Source organism: Lepidochelys kempii, chromosome 13 (genome assembly GCF_965140285.1).
Source record: "Lepidochelys kempii isolate rLepKem1 chromosome 13, rLepKem1.hap1, whole genome shotgun sequence".
In the NCBI taxonomy this organism is placed as follows: Eukaryota; Metazoa; Chordata; order Testudines; family Cheloniidae; genus Lepidochelys; species Lepidochelys kempii.
In genome coordinates, this window is record NC_136392.1 from 32,317,373 (window position 1) to 32,342,859 (window position 25,487).

Consider the following 25,487-nt stretch of genomic DNA (forward strand, 5'->3'; position numbering starts at 1 on the left):
TTGGCACACCTCACAAGACTGGACAGAGGTAGAAACATCCTTGCCCATTCCCTCCCAGTGGAATGACCCCCCCAAACGGTCTTTGGTCCTGTTCACCCCAGCATGGCCACTAGGGTGATCATGGGCTAAGCTCAAGAGCTTGGCCCGGTATTTAGTTGGAACTACCAACTGTCTCTGAGGATGCCAGTCTTCCTGGTGTCCCCCAGAAAGAGTTTCCTTGTATAAAAGTCCTCTTTCTACAACAAACCTGGATTGATTAGAAGAGCTGAGAGGCAGTGGGTTGCTCCGTGCCGCCGTCCACGCTCTCTGGAGGCTTTCATCTGCTTCCTGTTCGGTCTGGAACTGTTCCCTTGATGCTGGAGACATCAGTTCCTCATTGGATTGGGGACATAGGCTTGGTCCCTCTGGAAGCGATATAGGGGATGGAGCTGTTTCTGTTGACTGTGAACCGCTCTCCGCTGGTGCACTATGTTGGGATTCAGGCTCCGGCTGAGCCTCTTGTGTAGGGTTATCGGCTGCTGCCAGTTCAGGTTCGGTGGGGCCCTCTGGTGTTGAGGTTGCAAGTACTGGATTCAGCGCTGGCACGGGGTCTGGTGTTGGTTGTTTGGCTGGTTCCGGTTCTGGGAATGGTTCCGTCTGGGTCTCTGGGACTGGATCCACTACTGCTGTTGCAGACATTGGCCTGGGGTCCGGGTCCATCACCTCTGACCGGGCCCTGATAGAAGTTTCCGGAACAGAGCTAGGCCCCACGGCTTGTTTAGCCTGGCTGCGGGTGACCGTTCCCACCCTCTTGGCCTGCTTCACGTGATTGGCCAAGTCTTCCCCCAACAGCATGGGGATGGGATAATCATCATAGACTGCAAAAGTCCACATTCCTGACCAGCCCTTGTACTGGACAGGCAACTTGGCTGTAGGCAAATTGAAAGAGTTGGACTTGAAGGGTTGAATCGTCACTTGGATCTCTGGGTTGATTAAATTGGGGTCCACTAAGGAAACATGGATAGCTGACACTTGTGCTCCGGTGTCCCTCCACGCGGTGACCTTCTTCCCGCCCACACTCACAGTTTCCCTCCGCTCCAAGGGTATCTGGGAGGTATCTGGGCCTGTGGACCTCTGGTGTGATTCCGGTGCAATGAACTGTAATCTGTTGGGGTTCTTGGGGCAGTTGGCCTTTACATGCCCCAGCTCGTTACATTTAAAACATCGTCCAGCTGACGGGTCACCGGGGCGAGGTGGGTTGCTGGAGAACGGGGTGGTGGGACGATAAGGGGTCTGGAGGGTTCTTTGGGAGGTAGGTGGGGCTTTGGGCGGCCCCCGGTAATAGGGTGTGGTCTGGGGTGGTCCCTTCTGGTCTCCGCTCCAACTGCGACCAGTTTTCTTCTTCTCTGCCACCTCCACCCATCTGGCTCCAATCTCTCCTGCCTCGATTACAGTTTTGGGTTTCCCATCTAGGATGTATCTTTCTATTTCCTCAGGAACACCCTCTAAGAATTGTTCCATTTGCATTAGGAAGGGCAAATTTACTGGAGATTCAACACTTGCTCCTGATATCCAGGCATCCCAATGTTTCACAATGTGGTAGGCATGTCGGGTAAATGACATGTCTGGTTTCCACCTTAGGGCTCGGAACCTCCGACGAGACTGCTCGGGTGTTATCCCCATTCTGACTCTCGCCTTGGATTTAAACAGTTCATACTTGTTCATATGTTCTTTAGGCATTTCAGCTGCCACCTCAGCTAAGGGTCCACTGAGCTGCGGCCTCAGCTCTACCATGTATTGGTCAGTAGAGATGTTGTACCCAAGGCAGGCCCTTTCGAAGTTTTCTAAGAAGGCCTCAGTATCATCACCTGCCTTGTAGGTGGGGAACTTTCTGGGATGGGAAGTGGTACCTGGAGAAGGATTGCTAGGGTTTGTTGGTATATTCTGCTGGGCCTTTATCCTCTCCATCTCCTCCACATGCTTCCTTGCCTCCATTTCCCTCTTGTGGGCAGCCTCCTGTACCTCCTTCTCCAGCCGCATGAGTTCTATCTGTCTTTCATGTTCCCTTTGTTTTTCCTCAGCCTGAAATTTGGCTAATTCCAGCTGTAGTCGAGCCGAGGATTTGGCCATTCTAACCTCTCTGTTTTTAACTAACTTTACACCCGAGGTTTAGAAATAAACAAACAAAACTTGTCTGTAAAATTTTGCTGTGCTGGAATAGAATACCTATTCTCTGATAGTGATTGTCAGCCTACAGAAAAAGACAATTCCCTTGTCTCTGCTCTGGGCCCAAATTAAAGCAAAAAACCTCCAACTACTTGGAAACCTGCTTACCCAGCCCAAAGAAAAAAAAAATTCTTTTCAAACCTGTGCTCCTTGTAAAACAAAAAAAAATCAAAATCCTAAAAAAAACCCTGCCACTTTTGTCTCCAGGCAAATGGGTAGAGCACACACCCCCTATTTACTTTTAGGAAGAAAAGAAAAAAAAAACCTCTGGGTTGGAAGACTGTGAATTTCCCTGCAGGAGTTAAGTACCCTGCCTCCAGGCAAAGAAAACCTGCAATTCACAAGATAATCCCCTTTTGTCTCTGCTTGGCCACAAAGCAGAGAGAAACCAAGCTGCTTTCAGTTTCAAAGCTGCTTTCTGGACTTCCTAAAAATTCCTTTTTAAAATCTGTATTTCTAGTTCAAAAAATCTCAACTGGATCTCAAAATGATTTCAGGTTAATCCCACCACTGTGCCACCATGTCACGGTTCCTCCCCCACTCTGAACTCTAGGGTACAGATGTGGGGACCTGCATGAAAAACCTCCTAAGCTTATCTTTACCAGCTTAGGTCAAAACTTCCCCAAGGTATAAAATATTACCCCCGTTATCCTTGGACTGGCCGCTACCACCACCAAACTAATACTGGTTACTGGGGAAGAGCTGTTTGGACGCGTCCTTCCCCCCAAAATACTTCCCAAAACCTTGCACCCCACTTCCTGGACAAGGTTTGGTAAAAAGCCTCACCAATCTGCCTAGGTGACTACAGACCCAGACCCTTGGATCTTAAGAATAATGAACAATCCTCCCAACACTTGCACCCCCCCCTTTCCTGGGAAATGTTGGATAAAAAGCCTCACCAATTTGCATAGGTGACCACAGACCCAAACCCTTGGATCTGAGAACAATGAAAAAGCATTCAGTGTTTTACAAGAAGACTTTTAATAAAAAATAGAAGTAAATAGAAATAAAGAAATCCCCCCTGTAAAATCAGGATGGTAGATATCTTACAGGGTAATTAGATTCAAAAACATAGAGAACCCCTCTAGGCAAAACCTTAAGTTACAAAAAAGATACACAGACAGAAATAGTTATTCTATTCAGCACAATTCTTTTCTCAGCCATTTAAAGAAATCATAATCTAACGCATACCTAGCTAGATTACTTACTAAAAGTTCTAAGACTCCATTCCTGTTCTGTCCCTGGCCAAGACGACTACAGACAGACACAGACCCTTTGTTTCTCTCCCTCCTCCCAGCTTTTGAAAGTATCTTGTCTCCTCATTGGTCATTTTGGTCAGGTGCCAGCGAGGTTACCTTTAGCTTCTTAACCCTTTACAGGTGAGAGGAGCTTTCCCCTGGCCAGGAGGGATTTCAAAGGGGTTTACCCTTCCCTTTATATTTATGACAGAGCCTATATAAGAAAAAGACCCCAAAATCGGGACTGTCCCTATAAAATCGGGACATCTGGTCACCTTAGCCTAGTCCCTTATGGTGGGCCTGGGAATGTTAGGCCTGGGACTTTGATTGAGGAATGTAGTTTTGTGATTGAGCCTTGGGGGCAATCCCAGATAACGAATGTATATGGATCATATGGATATGGTATTTGTATTGTATATGGGTATATATGTACAATAGTTATGTGTACATATGACACCACTTCATAGCCAAGCATAACAATTCTTTTCCAATCTGGTGTTGTAGTCTGGCACTTTTACTTTGGTACCACAGACAGCAACACACTGCTCGTCGGGCAATTACAGTTATCACCTGTATTATGATTGGTAGGAGGCTGTGTTTTGAAATACTGGGATAGGTATTGTTATAGTGAGCCCCACAGTGCTATGTATATGAGGCGTAAAACAGAAATTTGGAGTGGTGACATTACAAATGAGGCCTTTATATATAACTATTTTGTAATTAGTTACTACCCAGTACTGCCCATTCATGCTACAGGTTACCCTTACTGCTGGCTGTCACCCTCCCGTAAGCTTTGCTGGGCAGGAAACAGGAGCAGCTAGCCTCTGTTTTATTGGTTGCATTGCTCTGTGATACACCAGCAGCTGACATGGAGTTAGTTGTTTCTTATGGATGCTGTCTTTCCGGTAACCTACTGAATGGACAGTAACCAATTTATTAAATGTTGCTGTGTCAGCATTTAGTATTGGTACCCAGACACTGAACAAGATTGTTCTGAATAAAATGGGCCTTACTTAGGATGCAGTGTCACGGACCCCAAAGTGTCCCTGGTACTACCAGGGAATTTGGTCACCCAATTTGTAGTTACTGTGTAACTTAATTTCTTTATCAATTTGTTTTTTCTTTGCCTTCATGTTGTTTGCTGCCATTCGTTTGTTGATTTTTACCTGTGTGTTACACAGTTTAGCCATGGTAGGCACGTTGTAAATGATGTACAGCACTAACACAATACAGCAGGACTACCGTTGCTTTTACAGGGTAGCCAAGTTTAAATGAACTGAAAGGGATTTCTAGCTGATTACCAACATCATGTCCATAGATGGTAGATTGAGGTGTATTTGACCAGCTTTATATTTATACAGCACTTCATTTTTCTTTTCTTGATGCTTGGGGGTTCCTTCCTTCACTGTATACGGAGATCTTCTGGTGTCTTTGTGCTGTGACATTTTCTGGCGTCTTTGGTCTGTGGGATGCAACCGTAAGCAGCTTAAGTTAGTTAACATCATACATTTTTTGTTTGTTTTACGTTTTTTTTTGTTTCTAGTAACTCAAATTTCATACACAGATTAATGAAGTGTGTTTACAATGTAATAGGGACCAAGTCTTTTATAACACAAGCTATAATTTTGCAATTGTTGTGTACACATTCATTTTTACTTGAGCTGCATTACTAATATTTTATACTAAATGTAATACTTACCTGCTGGAATAGATACTCATAATCTTCTGTGAGAAGGTGAATTGCTTTCCCTTGCTGAGCACTCTGTTTTAGCAAAAGAGTTGTTAACAGAATTTTTACCAAGCTTTTTAGAATTAATTTGCTTGTGATACCAATTCCATTTTTAACTGTTTAGAAGTGCAAGCTTTAACAACCACTACTTCCCAAGCACATAAAAGAAAAGTGTATAAAATTAAACCAAAATAAATGTTAAATGCAAGTCTATGCAAACACTTTAAGAAAATGCACTAACTCGCTACTCTCCCACAGGGCAACAGCCATCGTCTTTGACCAAATCTAAGTGTTCATTTAAAGAGTAAGCTTGTCGCTCCAGGGGTTATGAAAAACCTTCCAAACTGAACAGGATTCCAGGGCTGAGCTGTCTTCCCCAGGGCCTGGCTACATGGGAGTGTTGTACCACTGTAACTAGGTACCAAGGGACGCCACTCCCCATGTATGCACTCAGTTATATTGGCATAAAGGTGCTGTATAGCTGTTCCCATACAGGAAGGGCAATAGCTGTGTCAGTATAATTATACCCACACTTGGGCTTGTATCAGTATACCTATCTTCGTAAAAATCATCTCCCAGCCAATCGTTATACTGGTGTAACTCTCAGGTGGAGCCCAGACCTTGCTGCCACTGCTCCTCAGGGCTTCTACAAATTGCACCAGAGAGTCTGGGCAGTTTCCAGCCGCTATCTGCCATTTCCACCCCAGCTCTCTACCTGCTTTTGAAGCTCTGTGTTTTGGATTATTTTCCAGAGGTGCCTTAGCTGCCTTTTCCCATGCTGAGTTTGTTGTATTCCCTCCTGCAGCACAGGCACCAAACAGCTGGCTTGCAGTGGGGAGCAGGGCAGGGAACGTGCCGGGGAAGAGATTTCCAGGGGCTGTCCCCTTCTGCCCAGCTTCCTCACAGCTCAGCCAGGCACAAAGCAAACTGCACAAGGAAGAGGTCCATTGCAGGACAGTGCCCATCTCTTGGCACTGAAGTGCAGGTCAGGAAGAGAAAGCCCCAAGGATGTTTTTAGAACTGGAGCCACATGGAAGGAGGTTTTTGATAGAGGGAAAAGACAAAACAAGGGAAAATAATCCTCTTTCATAGGGAATAACTTTATTGTAAAAGCTGAAATACAGATCCCGCTGGAGCTCTCACTAAAAGGGAAACCGTACAAAGTCATTTGGAAGCAGCTCTCCCAGCAGCAGGAGAGCAATCTCTGGGGGCACCTTGTAACAGCAACATTCCTGGGGCAGGCAGCAATCATGCTTCAGAAAAGGAGAATTCCACCAATCCGCTGCTGCCAGTCAACCCAAGAGCCTTTATCCAGCTCGCCTCAAATCTCTGAGCCCTGCCCAGGCCAGCTCCAGTCTCTGATCCCCTACCACAGTCCTGCTGGAAAGTTTCCATGGTGAACACTGCTGCCTATGGTGTTTCCATAATGAGCACTATTGCCCACCCTGCCCCAGGTCTCAACTTTGACACAACCCCACACCCCTGAATTCACTCCCTGCAGCAGGTCTCTGCACACTCTAGGGACATTCCCCAGGATACACAGGCTGTGAAGAAGGGGGAATACCCATGTTCTTATTGGTTCCATCCTCCCATGTGCAACAACCAACCATGTGGTTCAGAGTTCCTGAAGATTGGTATTCAGATGGGGCTACGAGAAGTCACGGCCACGTTAACGGACAGGCTGGACCCTGAGGAGGTCTGGCCCATGAAAATGGAAGGAATGGCTCTTGAAGGGACAATCACCACCTTTTCCACTACCACGTATGACTCTTCTGCAAGGTGGGCAAGAGTCTATTGTCCATGGTACCTTTGAAAATGGCATTGCCAAACCACACAGAGGGTTGGACCTTGCTCTGGCTGTGACCCATTTGCTGAATGCTGATCCTGCTACCTCAACTCATTCCGCTGGGCTGCTCTGGGAGTGGAACTCAGAGGGTGTTTCTCAGGAGATTGGCCATCCCACCCTAGAGCCACCAAGGCCAAGCTGTGGTTCAGGGATTCATCCAACTTCTGCGTTTCTGCTTCTAGAACAGCAGCCTTGGGTTCCCTGGCCACAGCTGCTAAGGAGTGAGAGAGCTCCTGGTGTAGGCCCGACAGCTCCTGGCTGGTCTTTGCACAGCACTTGATGTAGTCCTGCTTGTGCTTCCGCTCCAGCACCAGCTGTGTTTGCAGAAGAGACACCTGAAGGAAGAGGACCAGGCTGAGCTCAAGGGGCCAAAGAAAAGAAGTGACTTGCCTGGCATTCTGCTTCTCTCAAGATCCCACCCTAGTGCCATCAGTTCTCCAACAGTCATGCCCCACCCGACTTGGCACCCCAGGGCTACCAGCCCCTTCACAGCTGTGCCCCACCTCACCCAGTGCCCCAGTGCTACCAGATTCCTCATAGCCCCCTGCCCGGCCTGGCATCCCAGTGCTGCCAATCCTACACCCCCTCGGCACCCCAGTGCCACCCCCCACCCCGCTCAGCACCCCAATGCTACAACCCCCTCCCAGCTGTGCCCCCACCTGGTGCCTCAGCACTGCAAGCCCCATCACAGCCACACATTACTCGGGCTGGGATTGCAGTGCTGTAAGTGCTCTCAAAGCTCTGCTCAGCCTGGCGCTGAGATCCCATCACAGCTGCTTCTTCCCTCACCTGCCCTGGGCCCTAGCACTACCAGCCCCCTCACAGCCAGGGCTGGCCCAGCGCTACAAGCCCCCTCAGAATCAGGCCCCTCCCACGCCCCCATTCCTAGGAGTTTCCACACAGCTGTGCCCCACTGGTGCAGATATGACCATCCAGATGAGAGGTTTTCCACTCCTAACCTGCTTCTGCAACTCGGCGAGTTGCCTACAGAGAGTCCGGGCCTCCTCCTGGGAAGAAAATGCAAAGAGAAGGGCTTCAGTCCTCAGCCTGCTTAGGGCAGGACTGGACCAGAGCAAGTGGAACTCTGCTAGGGTCACATGCTCAGGCTCCCTCCCTGTTCAGACCTGTCCTGAAGTCGGTGCCTTATTCTGCCCAGGGTCAGACACGGGAAGTCCACAGGCATCTGGCAGTGAGAAGCCAGCACGGTCCCTCTTCAGCCTCTTCCGCTCACACTCCACCTGCACGCAGGACACAGAGAAAGGGTCACAGCAGGCTGCCAGGGAGCAAGGAGCTAATAACCTGGGCTGCCCAGTGGGCAGAGAAGTTGTATCCAATGACGTGAGCTGCAGCCCACGAAAGCTCATGCTCAAATAAATGGGTTAGTCTCTAAGGTGCCACAAGTCCTCCTGTGCTTTTTACGGATACAGACTAACACGGCTGCTACTCTGAATTCTTCGCTCAGAGGCACTTACCTCCAGGTGGTGGCAGGGGAAGGAAGTAGGGCAGAAAGGGCTTCACTCTGGGGAAAGACCAGCTGATGCTGGAGTGAGTGTGTGTGGGTGCAATGGGCAGGAAGTGCTGGAGTGCATGAGGGATGGGCCAGCAGTGCTGGAGTGCATGAGAGTGCAGTGCTGGAGGGCGTGGGCGGGCGGTGCTGGAGAGCGGGCGGTGCCGCAGGGCGTGGGCGGGCGGTGCTGGAGAGCGGGCGGTGCCGCAGGGCGTGGATGGGCGGTGCTGGAGAGCGGGCGGTGCCGCAGGGCGTGGATGGGCGGTGCTGGAGAGCGGGCGGTGCCGCAGGGCGTGGGCGGGCGGTGCTGGAGAGCGGGCGGTGCCGCAGGGTGTGGATGGGCGGTGCTGGAGAGCGGGAGGTGCCGCAGGGCGTGGGCAGGTGGTGATGGAGAGTGGGCGGTGCCGCAGGGCGTGGGCGGGCGGTGCTGGAGAGCGGGCGGTGCCGCAGGGCCGTGGGCGGGCGGTGCTGGAGAGCGGGCGGTGCCGCAGGGCCGTGGGCGGGCGGTGCTGGAGAGCGGGCGGTGCCGCAGGGCGTGGGCGGGCGGTGCTGGAGAGCGGGCGATGCCGCAGGGCCGTGGGCGGGCGGTGCTGGAGAGCGGGCGGTGCCGCAGGGCGTGGGCAGGTGGTGATGGAGAGTGGGCGGTGCCGCAGGGCGTGGGCAGGTGGTGATGGAGAGCGGGCGGTGCCGCAGGGCCGTGGGCGGGCGGTGCTGGAGAGCGGGCGGTGCCGCAGGGCGTGGGCGGGCGGTGCTGGAGAGCGGGCGGTGCCGCAGGGCCGTGGGCGGGCGGTGCTGGAGAGCGGGCGGTGCCGCAGGGCGTGGGCGGGCGGTGCTGGAGAGCGGGCGGTGCCGCAGGGCCGTGGGCGGGCGGTGCTGGAGAGCGGGCGGTGCCGCAGGGCCGTGGGCGGGCGGTGCTGGAGAGCGGGCGGTGCCGTAGGGCGTGGGCGGGCGGTGCTGGTGAGCCTGGATGGGCACTGCTGAAGGGCGTGGACTGGCAGTGCTGGAGTGTGTGGGGGTGGGCAGGCAGTGCCAGAGCACACAGGGGTGCTGTCATCCCAGAGTGCCAAAGGGAGCTGGGGGGCGCTAGGAACTTGGCTCACCTGCTCTAGAGTCCTCCTGAGTTGGGTGTTGAGCTGCTCCAGCTCAGTTTTGTCATGTTCCAGCCTTGCGACAGCTCGCTGCAGACGTTCCAGCCGCTGCTGCAGGAGTTTCCTCTCTACCCCTGCTGCCAGCTGCTCCTCATCCTCTCCCATGGCCTGGGGGATGTACAGAGAAGAGTCTCGGTGAGCCTGTGCCATATGGGTATGGCAGCAGTCATGCTGCCCCAAATGCTCAGAGCGGGGAATCTGTACAAAGCTGGCTAGGGAGGCCTACAGAGAAGCACATTGTGCCTGATGGGGAATGCTCATCAGTCGCTCCCTCTGCTCCCAAAGCATAGGCACCAGTACCCTACAGGGCTCAGGGGCCACCCTCCAGCACATCCACCACTGGTGATTTAGGACCAGGGCAGAATTAATGCAGGCCAGATACACACTTCTTTCTTCTCCTCTCTCATGTGTACATGTGCCCTGCCCACTCTCCCCTCCCTCACCTGCCGTTTCCCTGCTCTCTCCTCTCTAAGCAGCAGATCCACATCTCCATTCAGAGCCTTGTTTGGAACCCTCTCCTCTAGGTCTCTGAGCGCTGAAGCAAGCTGCTCCTGTAGGAGTGACAAACAGCCTAGATCATCCTCTGGAAGTTAGGGTTGCAGTGCCCCTGCTGGAGAGGGCACTCACTGCTGTTCCCAGTGAGGCAGACATATCTTGCTCGCTGCAGGCCTCTGACTCTGCTGCCGACCTGGGCAGCGCCATGACCACAGAGGAGACCGAGTCCACAGAGGAGCTGGTGGGACTGCCAGTGGCCGAATACCCCCATGAGGCAGAGGACCCCAGGACAATGGAGCCCCAGTCCGAACTGTGTTACGAAGTAGGCCAGGGAAGCCAGAGTTTAATCTGGTTATTGCTCAGTGCTGGCGTCGACATGTTTCAGCTGGATCCAGACTGACCCAGTGGCAGAACACGCCGCCACTGTTAGGGCCCTGGGTTGGGACCTGGTGGAGTAGGGTGGGCCCAGGTCCCCCTACCCCCTGCTGCCAACTCCATCCCTGGGGTGGCAGCCTCTCCACTTTAGGCTGAACAGCCCGTGTTTGCCTGTTAGCTCCGCCCTGCCTGAGGGCACAGCCGACAGATGGCTGGCTTGCTCTGTCCTGTCTGAGGGCCCAGGGCCCAGACTGTTTGGTGCTCTGCCCTGCTGAGCGGGTCTAGGCACCAGCACCTGATTCACTGATTCCCTTGATATTAGGCAGGAACCCAGTGATGCAGTGAGGCAGTGTGGCCTCCCTCCGACCCAGAGAGGGAGGGACGACTGCCACCACACTACATGGACCCACTGGCTGCCTAGCAGCGCAGTTAGTCAGGGAGCAGGCCAGCAGGTGGTCCTAGGTGGTCTGATCCTTGACAGCAGAGCCATGAAGGTCTGTTAGTCCTGAACGTGAAGGGTCACAGCCAGTGAGGTACACCCTTCATGCCAATGGATCTCAGTGCCATTGCTGCGCAGTGGGGCAGCATGGTGTGTATTGCCAGCCTACTTACAGCCACCTCCACCACCTCAGTCTCGGAGGAAAAATGGACATACTTTTTCTGGTACCTCAATGAAGACTGGACAGCAGCTTGAGGGGATATGCCACACAGTCTCTGCCAGCCAGCCCACAGCAAGGATGCTACAGCCCTACTGACAGGATTTCCTAGCCCAAGTAATTACTAATTCATGTACTGGTTTCAGCTCAGACTCTGCTGTCTGACACATGGTAAGGTTAGATCCTCCCATCAGCTTGCAGTCCTGGAGCTCCTCCACAGGAGATATTGCATCACCCGGCTCCTCTTCGCACTGACCTCAGCCAGCCCTGGCCAAACTGTCTAGACCATGAAGTGAAGACAGAGCCCCGCCAAGCACTGACACTGGCTGCACCGCAGCCACCAGCAAAGGTGTCGGGGCTGGGGGGAGCAGCACGGATGAAGCCAGAGTTTTCTGTGCCCGGAGCACCACCTATCAGAGCTCAGCACAAAGAATGCTGCAGGCAGCAAGAGCACGTAGCCTGAGGAGGCAGAATGAAAAGGCAGTCCTCAAGGCAGGACTCTCAGAGCTCCAGGAGTGACTGGGCCAAGCATATACTGCTATCCAGAATGACCCAACGAACACAGAAAGGGCGAATCCAGCAATGGAGCTGCCTATGGCAAGGCCATGTTGGCACCTCTTGCCTTATCATTTTGGGCAGAGGTTCTGCCTCATTGCCTCCATATAAATCCATGGTACACCCACATCTTGAATACTGTGTGCAGATGTGGTCGCCCCATCTCAAAAAAGATATATTGGAATCGGAAAAGGTTCAGAAAATGATTAGGGTATGGAACAGCTTCTGTAGGAGGAGAGATTAATAAGACTGGGACTTTTCAACTTGGAAAAGAGATGACTAAGGGGTGATATGATAGAGGTTTAATCTGTGATAAGGTCTACAAAATCATGACTGGTGTGGAGAAAGTAGATAAGGAAGTGTTATTTATTCTTTCTCAAAACACAAGAACTAGGTGTCACCAAATGAAATTAATACACAGCAGGCTTAAAACAAACACAAGGAAGTTTTTCTTCACACAACACACAGTCAATCTGTGGAACTCTTTGCCAGAGGATGTTGTGAAGGCCAAGACTATAACAGGGTTAAAAAAAGAACTAGATAAATGCATGAAGGATAGGTCCATCAGTGGCTATTAGCCAGGATGGGCAGGAATGGTGTCCCTAGCCTCTGTCTGTCAGAAGCTGGGAATGGGCGACGGGATGGATCACTTGATTACCTGTTCTGTTAATTCCCTCTGGGGCACCTGGCATTGGCCACTGTCAGAAGACAGGATCCTGGGCTACGTGTTCCTTTGGTCTGACCCAGTATGGTCATTCTTGTGTTCTCATTGAGTGGACTGGAGGTCCCTGGAGCACACTGATTGCAAGCATTGAGGCACACTGATTGTAAGTAACTGTGACCTGACAATATCTCAATGCCAGCTGGTGCTGGGTTCACTGTTTTACAACAGAAACTCCTATTAGACCTGACAAACTCACAATGCTTTCATAGTATGACCAAACAGGGTCATGTGAGGTCCCTAATAAAAGCTTATGTCATACCAATCCTCATAATCTTTGTGAGATATATGTACAGACGATATTTAAGTTGTAAAGATGTACAGGAAAATAAAGTCTAAATCAAAGCAGGGTTGACAAGCAGGTTTTCACCAGACACAGGATGTATATTCATCAGTCTGCCTTGGTTCACATGTAAAACAAGCATTATAAGCCAACATAATGGAAACCTATTTGCATATGACGTCATCATCAGGATGTGAAGACAGCATGGAGACAGCACATCAGGGAGGGGGTAGGGAGGATGTCCTGACTCTGGGGACAAAACAATGAGTTTTGGAGAGTATAAGGAGAAGAAAAAAGACATTTTGTTATCCCAACAAGATTGGTTGGACATATTGGCAGATTGCTTTAGGTGAAATAAAACTAGTTTAGACAAGGGCTTAGCCCAGTGGTTCTCAACTGTGGTCCACTGTTTGTCCAAGGAAAGCCCCTGGCGCGCCGGGCCGGTTTGTTTACCTGCCGCGTCCGCAGGTTTGGCCGATCGCAGCTCCCACTGGCCGCGGTTCGCTGCTCCAGGCCAATGGGGGCTGCAGGAAGGGTGGCCAGCACATCCCTTGGCCAGCATCGCTTCCCGCAGCCCCCATTGGCCTGGAGCGGAGAACCGCGGTTAGTGGGAGCCGTGATCAGCCAAACCTGCGGACATGGCAGGTAAACAAACCAGCCCAGCATGCCAGGGGCTTTCCCTGAACAAGCGGTGGACCACAATTGAGAACCACTGGCTTAGCCTGTTAAATTTTATCTCTAGGAAGCATGTTATACTTTTGTTTTATATGTACTACTCACTATCTCTGAAATCTTAGCATGTGATGATAAACTTGTGATTGTTCTCACTCTAAATATATCTCAGTTCTGTGATGATATCAAAGACCTGAACCTGAGTTGTACCAGTCAAGTGCTGTGTATACTATTCCTTTGGGGAGAGCAAATCTCATAGTGTCATAGAATCATAGAATATCAGGGTTGGAAGGGACCTCAGGAGATCATCTAGTCCAACCCACTGCTCAAAGCAGGAACAATCCCCAATTTTTTTCCCCCAGAACCTTAAATGGCCCCCTCAAGGACTGAACTCACAACCCTGGGTTTAGAGGCCAATGCTCAAACCATTGAGCTAACCCTCCCCCCATCCAGTGACGGGGCTGGATACTACAGGAGGGGCTCAGGGACTGGGGGTGAACCTACTGTTAACCTGCAAAGCAGAGTGAGTGCTAGCAGAGCCCTGAGTACACTGGGTGGTTAGCAAACTGGTCGTGTCAGGGAGCACAGTTAAGCATCAGCAAGTCTCTCTCTCATTACAGGCAGGAGGATAACAAGGTGACTCAGTCCTGGGCACTCCAAGAAGCATCACATGAACTACATCAAAGTCTGGGGTCTCTGGCCTTCATGGTGAAGGTGCAGGACGTGTCAGTGGTGAAGCACCTGACTGGGATCAGTGGATGGGGTTAGGCCTGCACTGGCAGAACTCTCATCTAATAGTGGCATTTAGTGTTTCTGGCTGATCCAAGCTTCTGTTCTGAGGCTTTGTTCTTTGGGAAACTCTGGGCTGTTCTTGTGCCAGATTTAATATTTCCTGGAATACCTCCAGGAGGGTTATGAAATCCTTTCCACATCTTCAGTGTTAAGGGCAATATCAGCTCTGAGGCAGATGGAATGGTTCTGCTGCACTGAGTCGAAACTGGGTGGCAGAGGATGAACAATGCACCAACTGCCAAAAGTTTATGGTGCTGAGAACACAGAGCAGGTGCACATGCACCAGGAGGCCCAGGAAACACAGAGCAACAGGTTCCCTAGCCCAGGTGACTGGGAAGGTATGGGTCTGTCCAATTTCTCCTAGTGCTTTGGATGAGAATTGTGGGTGCCGCAGTTTCCCATTTGCTGCATGTGTACCCAGATGGTGGGGGAAGGGAGATTACTCTTTGCAGAGACCCAGAAGTCCAGGTGTGACGGTCGCCTAGCTACCTGGGCCCCACGGCCATGGAGAACCCAAAACACAATGACCCAGACATCTAGCTGCTTAGCAACTAATGACCATGGACTGCTGACCCACCCCCCGCTACCAGTTGTCATGGTACCACAGGCCCAGTGCTCTCTCCCTTGGCTCTATACAGTTCCTGGGAGGAACCCCCTTTCGTGTGTCAGTCCTCTTCAAGGGTTGCACTCTCTCTGTGGGGCTAAGCCCTTTGAGCCTCCATCGCCACCTGGGACCACACCTCTGAGCCTTCAGCATGCCTGCCTCACTCCGTGAGCTCCCCTCAGCGAGTCCACTCGCACTGGACCCCTGAAGGGAGACTTGCACATCCAAAGAGAGCAATGCATCCCCAACCTCTTTAGACTGGAGTGACTCTCAGACAACACTGTAAAACAGAAGACTTGTTAAATGTCTGTAATACAGCACAGAAAGCCTTTAGGTGAGCACAGAGAATGGGAAGCTACAGCCAAGTCCATCCGAGTCTGACTGGAGCCCAGGCTCCCTCTCACAGCCGCCAGTTCAGCAGCGTTCCTGCTTCTCACAGACCGCACTTAATTCACTCAACCTGCTCCTTCTCCCTCCTCTGTCCCTTTTCTCAGGCAAACAACTCTTGGTTCTCGGCTGGTCCGAAGTGGCTGGTTTCCTCCAGAGGGGTGGGGGTCGGCAGTTGTGCTGGAAATGGCCCACCTGTTGATCACTTTAGATAAGCTATTACCAGCAGGACAGTGGGGTGGGAGGAGGTATTGTTTCATGATTTCTGTGTGTATATAAAGTCTGCTGCAGTTTCCACGGTAAACATCTGATGAAGTGAGCTGTAGCTCACGAAAGCTCATGCTCAAATAAATTGGTTAGTCTCTAAGGTGCCACAAGTACTCCTTTTCTTTTTGCGAATACAGACTAACACGGCTGTTCCTCTGAAAAAAGTCCATGGTCAGTAGCTGCTAGACAACCAGATGTGTGACAGTTAAACCTGCCTGGACATGGCAGAGCTGAGCGGCTGAAAGCACCCACATCCATCATTGTGGAGCTCTGTTTAGTTTTAATATGAGGGTGATAATTTACCACTGGAAAGATTACCAAGGGATGTAGTGGATTCTCCACCACTTGAAGTCTTTACACTGAAATTGGAGGTCACTTTTTAAAAGTTTCCCTCTAACTCAGCCAGAATCTACAGGCTCAATACAGAAAACACTGGATGAGGTTCTCTGGCCTGTGCTGTGCAGGAGGTCAGACTAGATCTGTGCTCACCAACCGGTCGATCGAAATCCTAGAGGGTCTTTTAGTCAATCGTCATCTCCTGCGGCACAGCGGGGCTGCCACTAAGACCGGCTCCCTGCCTGCCCCGCCCCCATGCCGCTCCCAGAAGTGGCCAGTACGGCCCAGCTGGCGGGGGTCTCCCTCCGCACACTGCTCCTGCCTGCAAGCACTGCTCCCGCAGCTCCCATTGGCCGGGAACAGGGAGCTGTGGCCAATGGGAGCTGCGGGGCTGGTGCTTGCAGAGAGGGGCAGCGCGCAGAGCCATGTGCTGCCTGACCCCCCAGGGGCCACAGGAGTCCATTGGTCCCTTCCAGGAGCAGCGTGGGGCCGGGCAAGGAGCCTCCCTTAGCGGTAAGTGCTGTCCGTCGGGAGGCCGCACCCCAAACCTCAGCACTGAGCCCCTTCCCAGACCTAGCACCCCAAACCCCCTCCTGCAGCTCAACCCCAGCCCTGACCCCACTCCCAGAGCCATATCCCCTCCTGCACCCCAACACTCTGTCCCAGACCAGAGCCCCCTCCCAGAGGCCACATCTTGCATCTGCTCCTGCACTCCAACACTTTGCCCCAGACCAGAGCCCTCTCCTGCACCCCAAACCCCAGCCCTAGACTCAGCCCAGAGCCCCCTCCCACACTGCGAACCCCTTGGTTCCAGCCCAGAGCCCGCACACCCTCCTGAACCCCAATCCCCTACCCCAGCCCGGTGAAAGTGAGTGAGGGTGGGGAATGGAGTGAGTGGGGTGGAGCTTTGGAGAAAGGGGCAGGGCATTGGGGAAGGGGTGGGGTAGATCCTGGGTTGCCCTTAAATTCAAAAAGTGATCTTGGGAGTAAAAAGGTTGGAGACCACTGGACTAGATGATCATAATGGTTCCTTCTGGACTGAACATCTGTCATTTGAAGCAAAGTGCCAATGGATCCCTCAGACAGACACAGACAGCCATCCTTTTCATGCAAGTCACCCACCAAACTGCCTACCTGAAGATGAAGCCGATCCTTATCCCGCTCTGATACCATGCTCTGTAGGACAGCCATTTCCTCCCTCAGGGTCCTACTGGCTGCTTCGCTCTGGGCCAGGGACAAAGCGAAGGCCTGTGCTTTCTCCCTCCATTCTATCTCCACACTCTCAGTCTGCTTCAGAACAGCCACCGTATGCTCCAGTTCCTGATCCTTCACTTTCTTCTCCTCTTCCAGCTGTTGGATCCACACCTTCTGCCTTTCCAACTGCTGGTCTCTCTCCTGGAGAACCTTCCTCTGGGCTGCCTCCTCTGTCTCCCATATCAGGAGTTTCTGGATTTGGCTCTTTAGGGTCTCCCCTTCACCAGCTCTCCTTTGCAGAGCTGAGGTGAGCTGCTTCAGGAGTTCGCCCTGTGTCCTCAGCTCCTGCTCTCTCCCTCTCAGAGTCTCCTCCAGGCACCTGACTCTCTCTCTCTGGTGTTTGATTTCCTCATCCTTTTTGGCCAGTGTCTGCTGGAGATGCTGGAGATTTTCTTGAAGACCCTTCGCCTCCTCCTCTTCCAGTTGTCTTTGCTTACCTTGGGCCTTGATCTCCTGTTCCCTCTTGTTCAGGGCTTCTTCTAGAAGCTGCTCTCTCTCTCTGTGATGTCTCTCCTCCTTCTCAGACTGCATAAGCTGGAGATGGTGCAGGGTCTCCTGCTCTTCCTCTTGGTGCTGGAGCTGTTGAATGAGAGTCTCATTCTCCCACTCTCGCTCTCTTACAACTTCCTCTAGACAACTTGCTTTGTTTTGGCAGGACTTTAGTGCCACCTGCATGCTTTCTTCTTGAAACCGGTATATGCTAATTTGCTCTGCCTGCTTGAGGAGTTCTACATCCTTCTCCTTCACTATTTGGCTCATTCTGTCTAGATCCTGCTGTAAGCTCCTGACACACTTTTCTTCTAGCTCTTTCTGCCCTAAGAGCTCCTTGACATGCCCTTGCAAAGACTCTATCTCCTGGTCTCTGGCTTGTAGAGATGATTTGGTATATTCAAGTGTCTTCAAGACAGCCTTAGTCTGTGTCACTGCATCTTCCTCGTGCTGCTGAAGCTTATGGATTCCTTCCTCAAGGGCCTCTATTTCCCTCTCTCTCTCCCTCAGAGTCACCTGTGTTTGTTGAAGATTTGCTTGCATGGCTCTTGCCTGCTTCTTCTCCTCTGTCTTGTGCTCCTCATATTGCTTTTGCAGGGATTCAATTTCCTGCTCTCGCTCCCTTAATATTGCTTCAAGATTGTCAAGAGTTTTTACCTGTTGCTCAGCTTCTCTTTCTTGTTTTTGGAGTGTCCAGATCTGCTCTTTCTGAGACTTAATCATTCCATCTCTCTCCTTTAGTGCTGCCTTGGCATATTCTAAATCTCTCTGTAAAACCTTCATCTGCCCTTCTGCTTCTTCCTCATGTTTCTGTATTTGCTGCATTTGGAATTCGAGCTCTCTGTCTTTGTCTTTTAAGGCTGCTTGTGTTTGCTCCAGATGTTCACAAAGAGGCTTTAGTTTCATTTCCATCTCTTCCTTAATGTTCTGAATTTGCTTTTGCTGTGATTCAAGCTCTTGATCTCTCTGAGTCAGAGTGAGGGTCATCTGTTTTACTTTCTCCCGCAGGTCCTGTAGCTCTCCCTCCTGCTGATCCTCATACTGCTGGAAAATCCTTATCTGCTCTCGCTGTGATTCAATCTCACTCTCTTTGTCCCCAAGAATTGCTTTCATGTGTTCTAGGCTTGTGCGCAGAACCTTCACCTGCTTTTTCTCCTCCTCTTTCAATTCTTCAGCTACCTTTCTCTGAGACATAAGCTCACAATCTTTTCCTCTCAAGTCTGCTTTGATCAGATCTAGATCCTCCAGCAGTGCTTTCATTTGTGATCTTCCATGTTCTTCCAGAGTCTGGATTTTCTCTTCCTGGAATTTAATTTCCTTTACTTTCTCCTCTAGGTTTAAAGTCAGTTGTTCTAGAGCAGCCTTCTGCATTTCCCTCTGATTCTCTAGTTCCTGAATCTGTTCTTGTTGGGATTCCACCTCTCTGTCCTTCTCCTCTAGGTCTTTAGTAAGGTGATCTAGAGCTGTTCTTTGCATTTCTCTCTGCTGCTCCAGCTCTCTAATCTGTTCTTGCAGTGTTTTCATTTCTCCATCTCTCTGGCTTAAGGCAAGAGTCAGGTGACCCAGGTTTTCCTGCAAAGCCTTCCCCAAGGCAGCCTCCTTCTGCAATGTCTGGATTCCCTCCTGCTGAGTCTCTGCTTCCTCACTTTTCATTTTCAGGGCAGAGAGGGTTGTTTGAAGCTCTTGTTCTAGGGAGCGGCTCATCTTTGCTGCTATGTTTGCCCGAGTCTCAGCGGCAGAGACTGATTCCCGGAGAAGGTCCATCTCCCATACCAGTTTCTCCTTCGCTGCTTGCAGCTTGTCCCGTTCATGCTGAAACAGAGAGAAAATGACTTGAAAATAAATCTAGATAACTCTTCCCATCTCAGAACTGGGCTGTAGCTCTACTGCCTGGATGATGTGACACCCAAGTTCTGCAAGTGTGGCTCTTAATGGAATAACTCTTGCGGTTGGGGTGGCTTCTCTCTCCCACCTAATTTTTCTTGTTCTTTGATCACTAGTGGAAACGCAAGAATTGCCCTTTCTCCCCTAGGACTTGTCTACACAAGGATATAGCACTGTTTAAACAGCTGATTTAGTTGAGCTGATGATACCTATGGTGCAGCTGTACGTGCACACATGAGCAAGCTGTGATCACCATTGATTCTGCCAAAATCATTGATGAAACAGCACTATTTTGGAGTGTAGATCAGGCCTGCGAGTTACTTCTGGTTGTAGCTCCTGAAGGGCCAGTGAAGTTACTCTCTTAAGTAACCAGAGATAATTAGGAATGGGGAAAAAATCCCTGAATCATAACTCAAACATACATGAATCTAGCAACTTCATGTATTTATTCATATGAGTATTGTGACATTCTATACCATGGGAATGTGCCCTGTAACCCCCATATTCCTCATTCATATATAATTGTGATCTTACATATAAAGCATGCCATGTGAGGTCTCACGGGAAAGGTTACGATCTGCTGAAACCCACTGTTCCATCTAAATATGTATATCATCAACGTATATGAGGTTATGAGAATGTGCTGCATGGTTGTCACTAAAATATGCTGTGGGTTTGGGAAGCGCCTAGATACTAGCTCTCCAGAGACAATGCCAAGGAAAGTAAGCAATGCCCAGTTGGGTGTCAAACAGCCCATCGACAGCCATTGCCTAGCAAGGAAGCTACAATTCAATGACTCACCTACATAAGGCCACACTAGGGGAATTGCTCAGCCTTGCCTGGGGTCTCAGAAATGCCCACCAGACATGCCTGGACTTGTACTCTCCAAGCACATGAGACTAAGAGTATAAAACAGAACACAGTGGCCCCATACTTGGCCTTTCTCCTTCCCCCACCTATGCTGCAGGCAACAACGACATTCCGAAGACTCCAACAGAGGGGACTGGCCTAGGTTTCAAGGGTGAAACCTGTGTACTATGAACTGCAATATCCAGTGGGCTGAGAAAAACTGCTTAATCTAGATTTTGCCCAGGCTAATAGGGTTGAGAGTTTAGACTGCGCGCTTATATTTTATTTTATTTTAGTAACCACTCTGACTTTTTGCCTATCACTTATAATCACTTAAAATCTATGTTTTGTAGTTAATAAATTTATTTAACTGTTTATCTTTATCTGTAAGTTTGCCTGAAGTGTCTGGTGAATCTGCTCAGGTATGCAAAGGCTAGTGTATATCCACTTGCCTTTGATGAAGTGGTGAACCAATTAATACATTTGCACTGCTCAAGACGAGCAGTGCAAGATGGTACGTTCCTGTTGTACAAGGCTGGGAGCTGGTGGGGATTCAGCTGGTGCCTTTCTCTGTGTGATTCATGAGTGGCTCTGGGAGCATTCATACAATCTAGCTGGGTGTGGGGCTCCGCATGCGGTTATCCTGAGTGATAACAGCATCTGGAGGGGTTTGCTGCTTGTCACTAGCAAAGCATTTTGAGAGACAGCTCGGGCTGGACAGTTAAGGGGGCACAGCAGTCCCGTGGTCCCAGGCTGTACGCCGGGGATCCCATCACAACTAGTACAAAAGTTAACCTGAAAAACTGTATTGTAATTGTACTGAAAAACTATTGTAAGTACGCCTGGCTGATTCCATTCCCCTCCAGCTATCCTCATTGACCTCTTTCCTCTTCCTCCTGCCTACTGTACTGTGTTCATCTCCTTGCTAAGATAAACAGTCCCATGCCTTTCAACTTCTCTTCATATGGAAGTTTATCCAGGTCTCTAATCATTCTCATTATGCGTCCTGAACCAAGCACCTCCATTACTGCAACACTCTGAGATGGGATGACCAGAACTGCACACTGTGTTACAGGTGAGGGCATGCCATTAATTTAGAGAATGGCATTACAATTATTTTTAACATTCTCTTTGCATTTATCAACATGGAATTTCATTTGCCATCATGCTGCTTATTTGTGTAACTTGGTTAGGTCCTTCTGAAGTTAGTCTTCTCCAGCCTTGACTAGTCTTAATAATTTTGTTTTATCTGAAAATTTTGCTTCCTCAGTACTTACACCCCTTTTCCAGATAACTAATACATTAAACAACACTGGTCCTAGCACAGAGCCCTGGGGCAGCCAGCTGTTAACTTTTTTCAACTATGAAAGTGAACCAAGCATTCCTTCTCTTTGTTTTCTGTCTCTTAAGCCCCAACTCTGCAAATACTTATGCATGTGCTTAACTTCACTGCTGTGAGTAGTTCCAATGATCTCAGGAAGACTACTCACAGTAGTAAAGCACAGCATATGTGGAAGTCTTTGCAGAGTCAGTACCTTAACCAATTTCTGATCCATAACAACGCTTTGCCTCTCATACCATGACTACTCAATTTCCTTTACAACCCCTTCTGAAGGACATTGTCAAAGACTTTGAAAGTCCAATAAATTACATCAACCAGTTCTCCTATACCCTTTACTTTAATGACAGAATTCTAATAGATTAAGGAGGCACAGGTTTCCTTGGCAGAAGCTGTGCTGTTTAAACACTATGATAGGCTCTTTTAGATGTTTTATAAAACTTAACAGGTACGGAAGTACCTAAATCTAAATTTAGCTTCCTGAGCTCCCAGTGTCACTGGTACTAGTATGTACCATGGCCACAGCCTGCTCCCCAGAACTCACCGGAAGTCTGTCCAGATGTCGCAAAATATCAGCCACCTTCACGCACACACCAAAGGGATCTTACGGTCACCAGATGCCTGCCCAGCTATTGATATTCACAGTGAACAAATCTTGCCTGTGTCTCCCAAATGTAATCCCATATTTCCTTAGAGCAGTCTCCGCAGTGTGTGAAGATTATCAGTGGCTCATGAAAATCCCAAGCCTGGAACAGCAGGGGTGTGAGTGGATAGAAGTGAAATGCATTGGCAGAATTCTTGGGGTGGAACTCAGACTGGAATAGTGAGGATACTGTGGATCAGCAGCCAGGTGGCCCAGAAGCACTGCATGGGAAGCCTAGGACTGGATAGCAGGGCATGACAGAGGGGCTGCAGGAGGGATAGGGGAAACTTGCTCCATGTCTGCACACTCTGTCTGGTTACAAATGCTTCTAACTTTGAGGGGAGCAGCAGAAATTAGAAAATAGACATGGGAGATGGCACTGCAGGGGTTTTCCATTTAGTGGCTCTGGAGCCAGGGCAGGGTTGTTCCCAAGGATGCAGAGTTAAAAGAGTTCTGTTCAGGCTTTCCTTGAATGGGCATTATGTAACAAAACTTCGGGGCCATCTGCCAGCCTTACCACAACATCCCTTCTTTGCTTCTCGGTGCCCTCAAGGTTCCTCTCCAAGGATGCAACCTCCCCATGCAACATCACAACCTCCTTCTTTAGGGCAATGACCTCTTCTTGCAGTGTGGCCTGGAGTGAGCCCTGCTTCCCTTCTACCATCCGCATCTCTGCAAGGGGGAACGAGGAGAAGAGGAACCAAAACAAAACCAAACAAAGCTGGGCAAGAGCCATAATCTTTCCATTAAACTGCCCTTTGCTTCCCAGGGGCCAGACCACAAAGGGGAGATTGGATTATGCCCGAAGAAGTATCTCAGTCTGAGGTATTTGGCTTAAGGAAGTTCAGGTGAAACCAGAGTTCACAGACAGAGGGAGTGAACAAGGAGCGGTCAATAAGATTAGGTCAACAGACTGGTGCAGGTGAGCATCATCAGTATAATAGTGAGAGCTGAGGTGGATAAGATTACAAAAGGCAAATATATAGGAAAGAAAAGGATGAGTACCAACTGACGTAGAGCTCCATTCAAGGACAAGTCTGGGTGCAGAAGAGCTGCTACCACAAAGGAGGGAGCAATAAGTTTGCAAAAGGATGTTGCAGAATTAGAAAGAGTTCCAAGACCGGCAACAAGGGGCTCTGCCATAGAGAGAGACTGAAAAGACTCGGACTGTTCAACTAGGCCTAGGGGACGTGATAGAAGCCTATAAAATACTGACTGGTCTAGGGCAGGAGGATAGGGAGCTTCTGTTCCACTACACAGGAACAGGAGACAATCATTACATTGAAAGGCAGACAATTTCAAGTGTTTGGTGGGTACGAAGGGTGCCATGACTGACGAGAAGCCAAGATGCCCGCATAGCTGTGGTATGGAGGAAGAGTAAGTGAGGAAGAGTGAGAGAGACAGGACAATTAGCTATATGTAGGGGAGTAGTTACTGTGCTATAGTCTAGGGAGAGACCCAGAGTGAGATCTGTTTGAGGGGCTGTTGTGTGTGAGAAGTGACTGGGGAGATGAGAGACAGTGTCTCCATCAAGCACTTTGCTGAGGTTGGGAGGTTCAGCAGCAGCCTGTGCTCAGAGACTGTATCAGGACTAGGAAGGGTAGGGCTGAGAAGGAAGAGGAAGCAGCAGATTGTAGAAAACTGGGGAAGGTAACAGAGGCACATGATTTATTGACAACTGCAATAACGCATGGATCCTGGGGGAGGAGACAGAGCTAATGCACTGGAAAACAGAGGAGAAGCCTCCCTTACTTAGGAATGCCCCAGGTTAGCACAGGGCAGGAGGAGAAAAGAGAGGACTCTTCAAGTACTACAAGGAGAACTGCAGGGAACCAGGGCTGTCTCTCTGCAATGGGTCACAGTCTATTCAGGAGCACCAGTCTGTGTGGGCTCTCACGGTGGCTCTTCCTCTCCCCCAACTGCCATCTTCACTCCCTTGCTGATAAAGCAGAGTGGGCCTGGTACAGTGGGAAGGAGGGCAGCCATACCTTCCTGGCTTTGGGCCAACCACTTCTGCAGCTCTTGGGTGTGAGCTCTGAGACAGTCCCTCTCGGCCTCCTTCTTGCTCAGCTCCTGCTCCAGCTTCTGAGCCTTGTTCCTGGCATCATCCTGGAGAAAGCAGGAGAAGCTGTATGAAGCTACACGCACAGGGTGCCAGGAGAGCCGACAGAGGAAGCCTAGGGCACAGACTCAGGCAGGGCAGGGCCAGAGCCAACGCGGGCAGCAGCAGTGAGTGGGATCCCTACAGAGGGGTCTTGAGCAGGTCTAGGCTGCATTGGCCCAGGGGACTAGAGCCAGCTCTGCCACAGCACCTTGTTCTGCGCCGTAAGCTCAGCAGAGGGGCAGGGGAAGTGAGTGCGCTGAAGAAAGCAGTTACCCGATCTTGCAGAGTCTGCCTCAGGTCCTGGTGCAGGTCCCGGAAGGCTGTTGCCACTTTCTCTGCTGTGAGCTCTATGGGGAGGTCCTTAGGTTGAGGCCCAGTAAGCCCACAGACATGATCCTGTTCTGGAAAAATAAGCCCTGGGATCAGTGTTTGGCCAAAGGGTCGCCATGACAGCGCCCTGCTTAGCTTCTCCTACATGTGGCAGGGTTTGGAGACCTCCCAGGGGCAGGTCCCATAGATGTTACAGTGAATAGGTGACACACTGCACATTACCTTGACTGCCCATTAGTGCCACATCAGATGTGGCATTCTCCAGTGGCTCCTGGGGCTGTATTTCACCCTGGGGCTGAGGTCGCTTCCCCATTCACAAACACTGCCTTAGTTCTCTCTGTAGTGAGCTTTTTGGGGCTTAGGCCTGCCCTCCATGCCCTTCCTGGCTTTAGAAACAAAGGCTGCCCATGCTTGCCAACAGCCCCAGGTTTCTGCTCTGTGCCCCAAATTCCTCTTTGTTCCAGCAAATGGGGCTGAAATATGGTCCAGCTGCAAATCTCTTATAGACACTAGATGCTATTGCCAGGCGTGCATCCAGCCCTGCTGGCTTTCCCTTCACCCAGGAGTGCTTTGCAGTACTAAGCCAGGAGAGACAGTCTTCTCCCACACCCCCAGCCCTCAGCAGCAGCTCCTCTCAGGAGGCAGTAACATGCAGAGGGAAAGGGGATGTCAGAGACCCCCCCCGGATGTACTGGAAAGGGAGGGAGAAATGGCCCGTGGAGAAAAATGGGGGAAGGGAGTAAAGCACACGATGCAATCCCACAGCCCTAATGAGTCCT

General features: G+C 50.5%; 1 protein-coding gene across 14 annotated transcripts in view; it reads right to left on the reverse strand.

The window, feature by feature from the left end:
- Window positions 1-3,387: 3,387 nt before the first annotated feature.
- Window positions 3,388-25,487, reverse strand: part of CEP250 (centrosomal protein 250) — a 121,387-nt gene continuing 99,287 nt past the window's right edge. For 11 of the 14 annotated variants that reach the window (XM_073310062.2, XM_073310065.2, XM_073310061.2 and 8 more), the window contains 9 exons: window positions 24,652-24,779; window positions 24,263-24,383; window positions 22,792-22,946; window positions 16,951-19,371; window positions 10,117-10,224; window positions 9,626-9,781; window positions 8,143-8,256; window positions 7,978-8,025; window positions 6,254-7,353 (listed from right to left, as the gene is read on the reverse strand). In XM_073310062.2, the coding sequence (XP_073166163.1) occupies window positions 7,060-7,353; window positions 7,978-8,025; window positions 8,143-8,256; window positions 9,626-9,781; window positions 10,117-10,224; window positions 16,951-19,371; window positions 22,792-22,946; window positions 24,263-24,383; window positions 24,652-24,779 (3,545 nt within the window). In that variant the 3' untranslated portion in view covers window positions 6,254-7,059. Of the gene's footprint in view, window positions 4,906-6,253; window positions 7,354-7,977; window positions 8,026-8,142; window positions 8,257-9,625; window positions 9,782-10,116; window positions 10,225-12,922; window positions 13,008-16,950; window positions 19,372-22,791; window positions 22,947-24,262; window positions 24,384-24,651; window positions 24,780-25,487 lie in introns of those variants that run through there. The other 3 variants (XM_073310066.2, XM_073310070.2, XM_073310071.2) reach the window with 3 other exon arrangements.